Source organism: Colletotrichum tamarilloi (assembly GCF_030869305.1).
Source record: "Colletotrichum tamarilloi strain Tom-12 chromosome Unknown Scaffold_299.1, whole genome shotgun sequence".
NCBI lineage: Eukaryota > Fungi > Ascomycota > Sordariomycetes > Glomerellales > Glomerellaceae > Colletotrichum > Colletotrichum tamarilloi.
Genome location: NW_026849682.1, coordinates 1 through 11,192, shown reverse-complemented (window position 1 = coordinate 11,192; position 11,192 = coordinate 1). Strand labels below are relative to the sequence as shown.

The window sequence follows — 11,192 nt, the reverse complement described above, 5'->3', positions numbered from 1 at the left end:
AGTAGAGGCACTGACCCCCAAGGCCAAGCCATCTTCGTATGCGAAGAGATGGTGGACGGCCGACCTCACACAGCTCCGGCAGATCCACACTCACTGGAGGAACCGGGCGAGGGCGGAGAGAAGGGCAAATAACACCCAACCCGAGCTGGAAAAACGCGCCCGCTCGGCCGCCAAGCAATATCACGACGCCATCCGACAACAGAAGAAGAGCCATTGGGAAGACTTTCTGGCCAGCGACACAAACATCTGGAAGGCCGCGAAGTATCTCGACGCCAGCAAAGGGGCTTCCTTCGACAAGATCCCCCGTTTAAAAAGAGCCGATGGTTCCCCAACGGAAGACGCCGCAGAGCAGGCCGAAGAGCTGCTTTCCACATTCTTCCCTCCTCTTCCCAACACGATTGAGGAGGAGGGGGAGCGGCCACAGAGGTCGCCGGTACCCTTCCCTAACCTCACGCTGGGAGAAGTAGAGAGACAGCTCTTTGCGGCAAAGCCGTGGAAAGCACCCGGAGAAGACGGTCTGCCAGTGACAGTGTGGAAGCACACATGGCCAGTGGTGAAGGGGAGGGTGCTAACACTCTTCCAGACCTCACTGGATGAAGGGACGCTGCCTCAGCAATGGCGCCACGCCAAGATCATCCCGCTGAAGAAGCCAAACAAAAGCGACTACGGCATAGCAAAGGTCTGGCGACCGATCTCGCTTCTCTCGCAAGCAGAGGTCGGCAGAGCAGGCGCTGATACTTCTGCAGGAGTGCATACATACATACATATGTTGCTTCTCTTGGCAACACACTTCATCTTTTTCGACTTGACCCACACAGGCTGAACTGAAGATTATGCTCACTGTGTACATGTGACCACGATTTAAAGTGCGAGAGTGACTGCTGTAGCACAACAAGCGACTTGGTTCATGAGGTTGTGGAGACTGTGTCTCGGGATAGTGGAGTACGGGCGCAACTGCATCCAACTGATGCTTAATCAGAGATGCATATTCTCGAGACACAGCTGTAAGCTTCCAGCTCATGAACAAGCGACTTCAGTGCATTCTTAGAGAAAATGGAAAGAATGACTGTAACATCATGTCGCGTTGTGGTGGAAACAGTAATATAGTATCATGAGGGTGATGACAGCAACTCACAGTTCCATGATTCAGTCAACACGTCGTCACTCAGAAATTCTCGTTACGCCTGCAAATATGATGAAAATTGGACAATCTGCTTCAGCTACAAAGACTTCGATCGTTGTTTTTGAGTAAGAGCGTCAATCTTTTATGACTCTCTTTACGGCTTTGACGATTTCTCTTCGCCCAGGCTCCTCCAGTCTTGGGCCGATTTCCTGGTACTGGGGGAGAAGCCCATGATGAAGTCGTCAACATCTTCTTGATCCGCCGACGTAGCTGAGTACCGCGCTCTCGTTCTTCGATTGCTCTTCCTCTATCTTGAGAAGCTTTGAGGTAGGTCTCTAAGCGCCTCGACAGAGCCATTGCATGAGTCTGATGTTCTTTGCTTCCATTGGCCAGGGCTTCGATTCCCTCGCTCAGGTATTCATACCCCTTTTCCGGACTAGGCAGTTGATTTGGCCCTTGCGTCTCTATGTAATGAGAGGCTAGCAACTTAGTCGTGAAAGTAAAGGCCTGTAGAGCGAGAACGTCATACGTCTTTTCCACCCTCGCCTCCTTACAGCATCTGTCTTTTGTTATGGTCCAAATATCAGCTGCCTGTTGTATGAGATTTGGGGCATTGTTCTTGGGCTTCGCAAGTGCCGAAAGATAGTCAAAATGGAACGATATGTCACTCTCAGACATGATTTGGGCCGAAATGAAACTCGAGGCCCCCAGGTCATCATAGCTGGACTCGATATCCTCTTCGCGGGGGCTGAATCGACTTCTCCAATTCCTCACACAATGGGCAGTCAGGCTGAGAACCATGGCGTGTTCTTGACCAAGTATACTAGCAATGACATGAATGGCCTTCCAGCATGCAAGGCCCAAGGTGGTCTTGAGGTCGAGAGGAGTTGAAGTTGTGACGACTGCCAGGGAAATGACAAAATCGGTTATTGGATGATGTACACCAACAGACGAGGATAGGACTTTCTGGAGGCGCAGCAGAAAAGACCTAAACAGCAAGAAGCTTTTGCGATCTCCGACGCGAACGCTCATTAAAGTCAGGGAAATCTTCCAGAAATGGACCAGGAAACTTGGGTTGCAAAGCTGTGTGGAGGATCGTAGGGTTTGTCCGGCGTCTTCCCATACGCTGAATGCTTCTCCATATTGCGCAGCATCAGACAGTATTGCGATGCATCGGCACTTTTCAGAGACCAGTTGCCAGTCAGGGGATGTTTTGCCGTTGGCTAAGTCCGGTGACGTGAAGTTCGTACTTCGAGGGTTCACCGCTTTCCAGCTCTGGCTGCCAGAAGCGAAAAGCCCTTTCACGAGATGGTCAAGGGCGTGGAACATCTTCTCCTGCTGAACATAGGTTGTTGCAAGTCCAAATTGTGGCCTCTGTCTGTCCAGCCCCAGTCTCCTTTCATTCATTGAAGCGAACTTCAGGTCTTTGACTATGGTGGCGGTAGCTGGCATGGAATATGCGATACGCCGGCGTTTTGCAACCAGCCCTCCAGAGCCTTTATGCCTGGAACTATTCTTGGATAACCCCCAAAGCTTGAGCTTTCTTTCTAGCGTCGGCTTTCTAATGAAATGAATCAGCTATTGATCGTATTTTACTGCTAGGTAAGTTATAAGCGTATAGAATTACGTACGTAAGTCTGTGTCCATGAATGACAAGCATCTCGAACACCACCTCGTCCACTGTGTGACTTTCCTGTATGTAGAGTCGGCGGAGATGGTTGTCTCTAAGCACCTCCCAGTACTTGTCTGAGTGTCCCTTTGAGGGTTTCTTCTGGTTCGTCTTGTTTGTTCCGGCTCTCTTCTTAGTCCGTTCGTCGGTGGTCATTGGCTCGTGCATCACGAACTCGATCGCCTTTCGGCTTTCACTCGAGACAGAGATTTCAACCCCCGAAGAACCGCTTTGTTTCTCGGAATATGTCTTGGAGTTGGACTCCGAAGCCCACAACAAATTACCAGATACTGTTATTAGTTCGGTAGCTGAAAGATGAGAACCACAGTAGTCCGAAATCTCGGTGTCCATGAAGGGTACTAGTAAGACGAGAAGATTTAAATCAGCCCTACAATGTCACTTACACCACGCCGGACAGCATTACATACTTGTTAAAAATGGTACATTGGACGTAATCGTCCACGGCACCAAAGAATCCGTGAGACTGATGTCCAATCTGGCATTCGTGACGTGAGACATCGAGTGCTCGCATGACCACGGATCACTGGGGCCGGAAGAGTCGCCGCCAACTGACGAATCGGGCTGGGTTTCCATCTCATTGAGTCCGGTTTGAGGCAACACAAATAAGTCTCCTCCATTTCGACAAAGATCCGAGTAGTCAGGTGAGTCGCCATGCACAAAATGATCTCTCCAAGCACGGGTTTCTGCTGGTGTGCCGTAGCCCGTTCGATTGTGCGAAGCATCATCCAAAGCAGCCTGGAAGGCAGCTTGAACGGTAGCATTGTTTAAGCGTTGCACCATTGGCTGAGATTTTCGGACTTGGGCGTCTCGATGAGTGTCCTGCGTGCAAGTAAATCCCGAGACGTGGGATACTCTCAGGGCGGGGATTTACGAATGAACGCGCTGCCGAGGGATGGAAGATGAGTTGTCTAGAGCAGGTAGGTTGTCTTCTGGCAAACAATAGTGACAGACGACGTCGTACTTCTAGTTAGCCCGAAGATCTCGCCTCGTTTTGACCGGGAAACGAAATGCATCAGCCGATGGAAAGAGGCTTACACGTGCAGTCGTGTTGGAAAACGCCACGCAGGTATTTCTTGGCTCGGATGTGTATTGCATGTGACAATAAAAGATCATTGGCTTGATCCTAAACCATCACATTGGTTTGGGTGATGATAAGCGGTCTCCGCCCTAGGATGCATTAAAACAAGTGGATTCATGTAAGACAGTCCACGAATAGCTGCGTTACTGCCTTACTGCAGACAACCAACCGGACGCGACATCATTTAGGGCGGTAAGACCACTCAACGTCGAATTGGAAGGGCTCCTACTCTTGTCTGGTCCGCGGTCTTTTCAATCTGCTTGCCAATCGGCCACACTGGAGGGCAGCTGCAGTTCTTTCATTAAGCCCTTGGCTTCGACAGCTTCTGGAAAATATAAGTAGGCCGTGGATTTCCGCTCAAGATGGGTCTTGCTGCTGCCATCGAGCAATCGAAACCTGCTTCTCACTTGCTCTCATCATCTTTGCGCGGAGCATTGTTTTTAACGTACTTGCTTTCTTGCCAAGACATTCTGCCCCCTTCTTGTTCAAGATGCAAATCATTTCAACGGAGACCGAAAGTCTTCATGTGTCAAGCTCTACGATGGCTTCTGCCAGCATGCCCATGAAGAATGGTGGCCGACCAAACGACCCCCCCGCTTCCTCCGATCTTGAGAGTGACAAGGGCTCCGACGACTCTCAGCCTCTTCAACGGGCAATTGGGAAGCCAGGGCCGGATATCTCCAAGACAAATTGGAAGTTCTGGTCGTCTCAACAACTGGAATCGCTGGTCTTAAAAGCCAAAGGTGGCGTGTCGGACGCGGTCTTGGCGTTCATCAAGAGCACGTAAGTTTCGAAACTCCCATCTTCAATGTGCTCTCACCAAGCCGTACATCTAGGATGAAAGGCACAAAGTTGATCTTTGTGATGGGGAAGACGGGTACGGGCAAGTCATCGTTACTCAATGAGCTTACCGGAATGAATCTTCATGTCGGAAAGTCGTTAGGCTCCGGTAAGGCAGGATCTAACTTCACACATAAATCATCCCAGCTGAGTTGCTGACCGACGTCTAATCACGCAGGAACCCGGCAATACCACGTCTGCCCGGCCGTCATTGACGATCAGCAGTATCTCTTCATAGACACAGCTGGCTTCGGCGCCGCCGATTTAGACGACGAAGAGAATTTCCGAGACATCATGACATGTCTGTCAACACTTCGCCCATTCGTCACCGTCGCCGGTGTTCTATTTGTCTACGGGCGAATGGAACGCCTTCTGAGCAGTGACCTGCGCACTCTGCGATGGATCGAATGCTTTGGGGGTCCCGGCTTCTTCCGACACATCACGATTATCACGACAAAATGGGATGAGCTCTCGCAAGACACTTTTGAGGACAGATGGGCGATTACGACGGACTTCGAAAACCACAACGCTGTCCGTTGTCTGTTAAACCCTCCCGGGCGACTTCACGGGGCCACCATTTACCATCATGGCCTACCTGGGGGCAATGGTTCTATGGACTCATGGAGCAGCCTCTTTTCTAAGAAGAGGTGTGCCGTCGAGAGAGGCGAGGAGCTTCGCAATCTCATCCGACGTAAGTATACAAACAAGAACGTTGGCGAGCTCCAGGTTGTTCGAGAAATGAAACAAGGAAGGGCCTTGTGGGACACGGAAGCAGCGAGGGTTTTAAGGTGTGATTTGAAGCGAACCGACGTGGAAGTATCGGAGGACGGCGCCGCTTTGGTGCCACGACCGGGTCTGGGCCAGGACTGCAGCTTTATCATCTCTCAGAAGGCAGCGAACAACTCAAGCGGCAGATCAGACGACTCTAGGGACACCCAGAAAAGAGACAAATCCGAGGAGCAAACCAAGGGACAATCCGAGGAACAGTCCGAACAGCAACCCCATCAAGAATCCAAGGAACAGCCTGGGGACCAACGTAAGAGTCGACCTAAGACCCAGGCCAAAGAAAGACCTTCTTGGTTTCAAAGTTGGTTCCGGAGTGCTTCTGACTGGTGGACCGTTCTGTCAGAGGCAGCCCGTTTCTTTGCAGAAGCGCGCAACAAAGGATACCAATCCAGCAACCGCAAAGGCGCTGGCTCTGCTCCTTCCTGGAACCCCTGGCAAGCAGCTCGGGAATGGTGGAATGGAACATCGGCCTGAGATTCTTCTTCTCCGATCTTTGTGCAGGGAAGGGCACACACCCGGTACAAGTGCTGGTACAAGGTTGAAGGATCAGTCTTTGCTTGGGAGAATGCAACATGGCGATGGGATGGAATGTCAGGCACTACTCATGACACCATAAGGACATTCTTTTCGCAGTATGATCACCTAAAGTCACGAGGGTGTATGGAATCTTCATTTCCATAGTAATACGAGTTTCATAAATCCCCCTCCCACATAAATCCCCCTCCCATTTATCCTCAAAACGATTCCCCGCTTACCCTCGGCCTCCCCTGATCATACCGACTAACATACCCACAACTCGTCTCATTAGACTTCTGTTTCCCCCTCGCAACGACCTCGAATCTGGGCACAATCGGCCCCTGCCTCTCCACCGGCCCCCACCTCCCTCCTCCGGCACACGCATTCTGCTCCCTCACATCCACCTTGCCCCACGCCCAGAACCCGTCCTTTACGTCGCACGGAAAATCCACCGTCAGCTTCGGCGCGATCTCCGCGGGTATGCCCTCCCACAGCGCGCGGAACTCGGGCAGCAGCCGGCGCGTGAGAGGACACTCGGCGGGTGTGGTGTTTATGATGCGGGATTCGCGGAAGAATTCTATGCTTTCGTCGTATCTGGGGGTTAGACGATCAGTGGTGCGCTCAAGGTGGTCGGGGAGAGGCTGGGGACGTACACTCGCTTGCAAGATACCAACAGCGACATGAAAGCTTGATTCTGGCCCTGGTTTTGATCGAATTTCCGCCCTTCCTTGATATTCTCCCATAACTCTTCACATCTCCAGTGATTTCACCATGGCGACTGCATCCTGAGGAACCATTCCGGATGCCATTGTACCTCGGGGGACTTGGCAAAGTCTCTCGCAAGGCCCAGCTGCCTCTCATCCGGCGCTTCGTGATCCGTAATACACGGCAAGTAACGCGGTATCCCATCATCAATGAACGCGTGCCGTTCCACGCCGCAGGCGATCCAAAACTCTTTATATATCTGCTCGCGAATCTCGGGCGGTAGTCTGCGGAAGAGATGTGATTGGCCTTTGGGGTAGGCCTGCCGCCTCAGTTCTGGGTCTTTGATTCTGGGGGTCTCTTCGGGGATGGGATCGATCTTATTGTTCGAGGTTTACATGTTTTCTCGTCCTCTTCTACTGTGGTCGTCGTGAATGTCGTAAATAGAGATGATTTTGAGAATATGAATCTTAATAGTCTTTCTCGTCGTTTACTGATGGTTGACCTATCATCTTAGGAGTCGCCCTTTGTGGAAAATACTCTCTTGAAGCCGCCTAAACATGATTTTGATGCCCGGCGGAAGAGACTTCGATGACCCATGGGCGGACTGGGATGAGTTTCCATATTAGATATCAGGGCCGGACTTCCAAGCCAAAGGCCGGTGAGAAGGTCGATGGCAGTGAACCACCCACTAAACGCATTTACCGGGCTTCGCCCTTGCGGAAGGTCGCAGCCGACGTTGAGTCTCTGCATCACGACGAACGAATCTGGGTCTTCATGCTCTCGAGTTCCGTCCCAGCCGGTTCGGCGCAATGACGCAAGACCAAAAGAGTGCGTACATGCCCTTTGGAGTCGGTATGAATGCTTGTCCAGCCATCAACGGTTTTGGTAGGAAGATGATCTCGTCCTTAGTCGTGGTGCTTATTACGCGACTCGGTACGAGAGACTCGGGGGCGCGAATATGGTTTGGTGATGACAAGTTAGATATTGATATGAGAGCCCCATTGCCGACTGGACGAAATGATATGGGGGAATGGGTTACAAGTCTTGATAGTATCAACTAAAGGTGTATTAGACGTAGGCGAGAAAAAAGGCTTTTAGGTAGGCATCTAAGTACAGTAAATCCTCTTTTGCCTTTGGACTATGTTGTGTCAGCTGCCTTTTATAAACGTGACTTGGGAAAGGCTGACCGCGCGGAGTGTCGGTTTATGCCGCCGTAGCAGCTTAATCAGATCGCGCGCCGTGCAGTCTAGGCAGATCGGGTGTAATACCTTCAAGCAAGACATAAAAAGCTTTTCCGAGATCTTTAGGTACTGCTGGCGTTGGTCGCGCAAGTCGAAGGGAAGCGCAAGCCGGGACAGAACCATGAAGAGAGAGATGAAGCCTCAGCCACACACTCGAGCTTCGGCTTATGAGTGCTGGCAAGCTTGCCTTTCTGTACATACATACATACATACATAGTTTTATTACGCCCCGGCTAAGCTGTTTAGGGCTCGGATAATTATCTACAGATTCTCCACATTCGTTCATATCCTTGCCTCCCAGAAGCCCATACAAGTCTTGTTCGTCTCCGTATGCGGTTTGGTGCACATGTGCCTTCCTTTTTACTACATTTGATCGATCTATTGCGTGAGCCCCACACAGTAGTAATAGCTCCTGATGACGTATCATATATAACCCAGCGCCAGCCTCGCAGTATGTCGCAGGCATGCCAGCTCAAGTAGCGCGTGAAACATCCCGCACTGTCACTGTGGAGCAGCAGACATGGGTCTTCGGTTGATACTTAGGCTACTTCCCAATACCTAGATCAGAGCATGATCACAGCTCATGTTGGATTATTACGGCTTCTTTCGCGGCCGAAATTGGACTTTCCAACCCGTTTGAAGTAGTTTGCAGTACCAAAATGTAATCTCCACACGTTGAAAAATAATTCTTTGTGCTGGAAGCGGAAGAGACATTTTCACGAAACTGTATGGCGACAGCCCGAGACCAGGAAAGAATAAGCTCGTGCTGGCACACATACAAATCGACTAGCCAGAAAATCTAGTACTGTATCATTTATATGTCCATCACGGATCGTACGAATAAGTTCTAATTCGGCGTGTATGTGATGCATCATGAGCCTGGCGAAGCAGACTATGAGCCTTCGAGAAGCTAGACAGGATTCAACGATGATGAACATCTTCCCTTGTCACCTCAGTCGTGCGTGAAGTTGCTAGTGTCAGAATTCACATGTTGACGAGTCTGTGATCCGCACGAGAAGTTTGCATTTTCATATACGGGCCCATAGAACAGCCTTCCGCCAACCACTTGCTTTTGTCTTACTCTTCATGGCGCGCCTCGATGCGTGTCTATCATAAGGAGATCTGGCGATACAACTACAGCAACCACGATACCCTCATATGGTTGGTGAGTCTGCCCTAGGGATACCGCACTCGGCAGACCTCGCGTGAGGATCATCTGAGTTCCAGTCGAAAGAATTAGTGATAATCGCGCCATCGCGGCTGGCTATCCTGAGATGGAGCGAGCGTTCTGTGGAGGCTTTCCCGTAGACGTGTGCCACTCTATACGAAGATATTGCCTCGCTCTTCTTGGTTGGATGTCGAGCCGCTGCAGAGCAGACGGTGTTGATACCAGCCGTGATGTCTGGAGACGCTATGCTAGTCGGAAAGCTTGTTCCCTGATGCGAATCGCCTTGTACAAACCCCCTTTCCTTCTTGATACTGTCGCTCTCCTCGTCGGAGTCGCAGAAGAGGAAGGCCGACACATGTTCTTGTGGAAGCCTCTGTCCGTGAGGCGTTTCACTTGATGAGGCAATTCTCAAAGGTGAGAATACTGAATGAAGCTTTGAACCCATGATGCGTGTAGACGGACCCTTTGCAACAAATGTTGACTGCGGCATGTTTGAGACCTACATGTCACAAGTGTGTACATACTGCTTTCTACTCACCACAAGCGACAGGCGAATGAACGTGCTGTAGGAGCTGCATCTCATTACTCGAAAAAAGGAAAAACCCCTGTCGAGCGTGTCAGACGAGCATCATGTTTCAACCTAAATGATGAAAAGGTCTTGGTTGCGTTTCTAGGCAGACTAGCCGCAAAGGGTTTCCCAGCAATACCTGATGATTCGTATAGACAGGGTGTACATATATGGAGAAGCCCTGTTCGGATCACGAAAGGCCAGATCTAGATCTTACAGAGAGGATATCAAGGAAGCAGGATCCTCGTCGTGTGGCTGGGGACAACGCCAGTTCCAACGTAGGATACGGCGCACATTTTGAGTCATAAGCAACTTGGAACACGGGGTGTCCAGTAACATCGACGGTGTGTGGCTAGGGAGCATAGCTAGAACCGACGTCTGGTGAGAGCTAAAATCGGATGCCATAGATGGGCTAGTCGGCAAGCGAGATCCTTGTTCTGACGCCAGAAACGACTTGCAACAAGAAAGTGGCAGTACCTTTCCAGCTTAATTCCTGGATCTCGACCTCTAGGTATGTGGGTAGGAGTTGGAAACTGAATGCACAAGAGGAAGGCCTCTCGGTACATACAAAGGCCCTTGATCACGTTTCTGAGAATGCATGATTCCGGCTCACAGGCGTCGACACGGGTTGTTGGAAAGAGCCCGGTGTGAACTCCGCAGAAACGATGTGATGGTGCGTGCAGGCGTGCTGTTGCTTGCTGGAGGTTCCTGTAGCAGAAAGTCAGGCGTGTCCCCAAAAAACAATTTCCGGACACTAGATAATTGCAGCATTAATCATACATACACTATGTTGTTTCCTCTTTACAACACATTTTATTTGCCTGAACTTGACCCACATAGTCTGAGCTCAATATCTTTCCTGTTTGCAAACCATCATAATCTGTATCAGGAGAATATGGCTACTGTGGAAGCCGATTATGGATACTTTCGAGGAGCTCTTGATCACGCGCTGCGACTCGCACTGTCGTTTACTATCCTGACCCACACTTTTGTTGGCAAACCAGTCGCTATAGCCATTACCAGAGGTCTGCGGAGGCCCATCATGCCAGTTTTCGGCTTTTCAAACATTGAGAATGTTTGCGAGAGACGGAGCAACATGTGCACAACACTGTATGGTGAAGGCCCATTTGGGTTCCATCGGTCTTGCGAGGACGAGGCGTCCAAAGCCGACGTGAACACCACTTGTACGTTTGGTATCATCGTCCACCCAAACCGGAGCGATGAGCTCTTTTCGAATAGCCCGATATCCTGAACCTATCTTTAACTTGCGTCCAGAAAAGCCAGAGACCACTCGCGAAAAACGGTACTGTCCACCTAGAGGATGAACGAGATGCCTTTTTCATAACCAAGAGAAGCACCGTAGCGCCTGAATAGCAGAACTCAAGACCTTTCTTGAACGAGATGGTCAACTCTGGATCTGCAATGTATGTATGAGATGCTTCTGGCGTAAAGCGCCGTCCCATGTGACGAAGTCTGA

The 11,192-nt window shown here is 50.6% G+C and overlaps 6 protein-coding genes across 6 annotated transcripts; 2 read left to right on the top strand and 4 right to left on the bottom strand.

Annotated features, from left to right (window-relative positions):
* Positions 1–1,216: 1,216 nt before the first annotated feature.
* On the bottom strand, positions 1,217–3,593 carry CTAM01_16996 (uncharacterized protein; the record flags this gene model as incomplete). The annotated part of the gene is made up of 3 exons (XM_060532988.1): positions 1,217–2,684; positions 2,755–3,151; positions 3,221–3,593. The coding sequence occupies 3 exons, from the start codon at positions 3,591–3,593 to the stop codon at positions 1,217–1,219; spliced, it is 2,238 nt and encodes a 745-aa protein (XP_060372439.1).
* A 788-nt stretch (positions 3,594–4,381) lies between these two features.
* CTAM01_16995 (uncharacterized protein) lies at positions 4,382–4,678 on the top strand (the record flags this gene model as incomplete). Its single annotated transcript, XM_060532987.1, has 1 exon — positions 4,382–4,678. The coding sequence occupies one exon, from the start codon at positions 4,382–4,384 to the stop codon at positions 4,676–4,678; it is 297 nt and encodes a 98-aa protein (XP_060372438.1).
* Positions 4,679–6,108: 1,430 nt separating this feature from the next.
* On the bottom strand, positions 6,109–6,715 carry CTAM01_16994 (uncharacterized protein; the record flags this gene model as incomplete). Its single annotated transcript, XM_060532986.1, has 3 exons — positions 6,109–6,159; positions 6,273–6,627; positions 6,687–6,715. The coding sequence occupies 3 exons, from the start codon at positions 6,713–6,715 to the stop codon at positions 6,109–6,111; spliced, it is 435 nt and encodes a 144-aa protein (XP_060372437.1).
* An 832-nt stretch (positions 6,716–7,547) lies between these two features.
* CTAM01_16993 (uncharacterized protein) lies at positions 7,548–7,799 on the top strand (the record flags this gene model as incomplete). Its single annotated transcript, XM_060532985.1, has 1 exon — positions 7,548–7,799. One exon carries the CDS (start codon positions 7,548–7,550, stop codon positions 7,797–7,799), a length of 252 nt encoding a protein of 83 aa, XP_060372436.1.
* Positions 7,800–9,133: 1,334 nt separating this feature from the next.
* CTAM01_16992 (uncharacterized protein) lies at positions 9,134–9,592 on the bottom strand (the record flags this gene model as incomplete). The annotated part of the gene is made up of 1 exon (XM_060532984.1): positions 9,134–9,592. The coding sequence occupies one exon, from the start codon at positions 9,590–9,592 to the stop codon at positions 9,134–9,136; it is 459 nt and encodes a 152-aa protein (XP_060372435.1).
* A 1,065-nt stretch (positions 9,593–10,657) lies between these two features.
* CTAM01_16991 (uncharacterized protein) lies at positions 10,658–10,783 on the bottom strand (the record flags this gene model as incomplete). The annotated part of the gene is made up of 1 exon (XM_060532983.1): positions 10,658–10,783. One exon carries the CDS (start codon positions 10,781–10,783, stop codon positions 10,658–10,660), a length of 126 nt encoding a protein of 41 aa, XP_060372434.1.
* Positions 10,784–11,192: the final 409 nt, after the last annotated feature.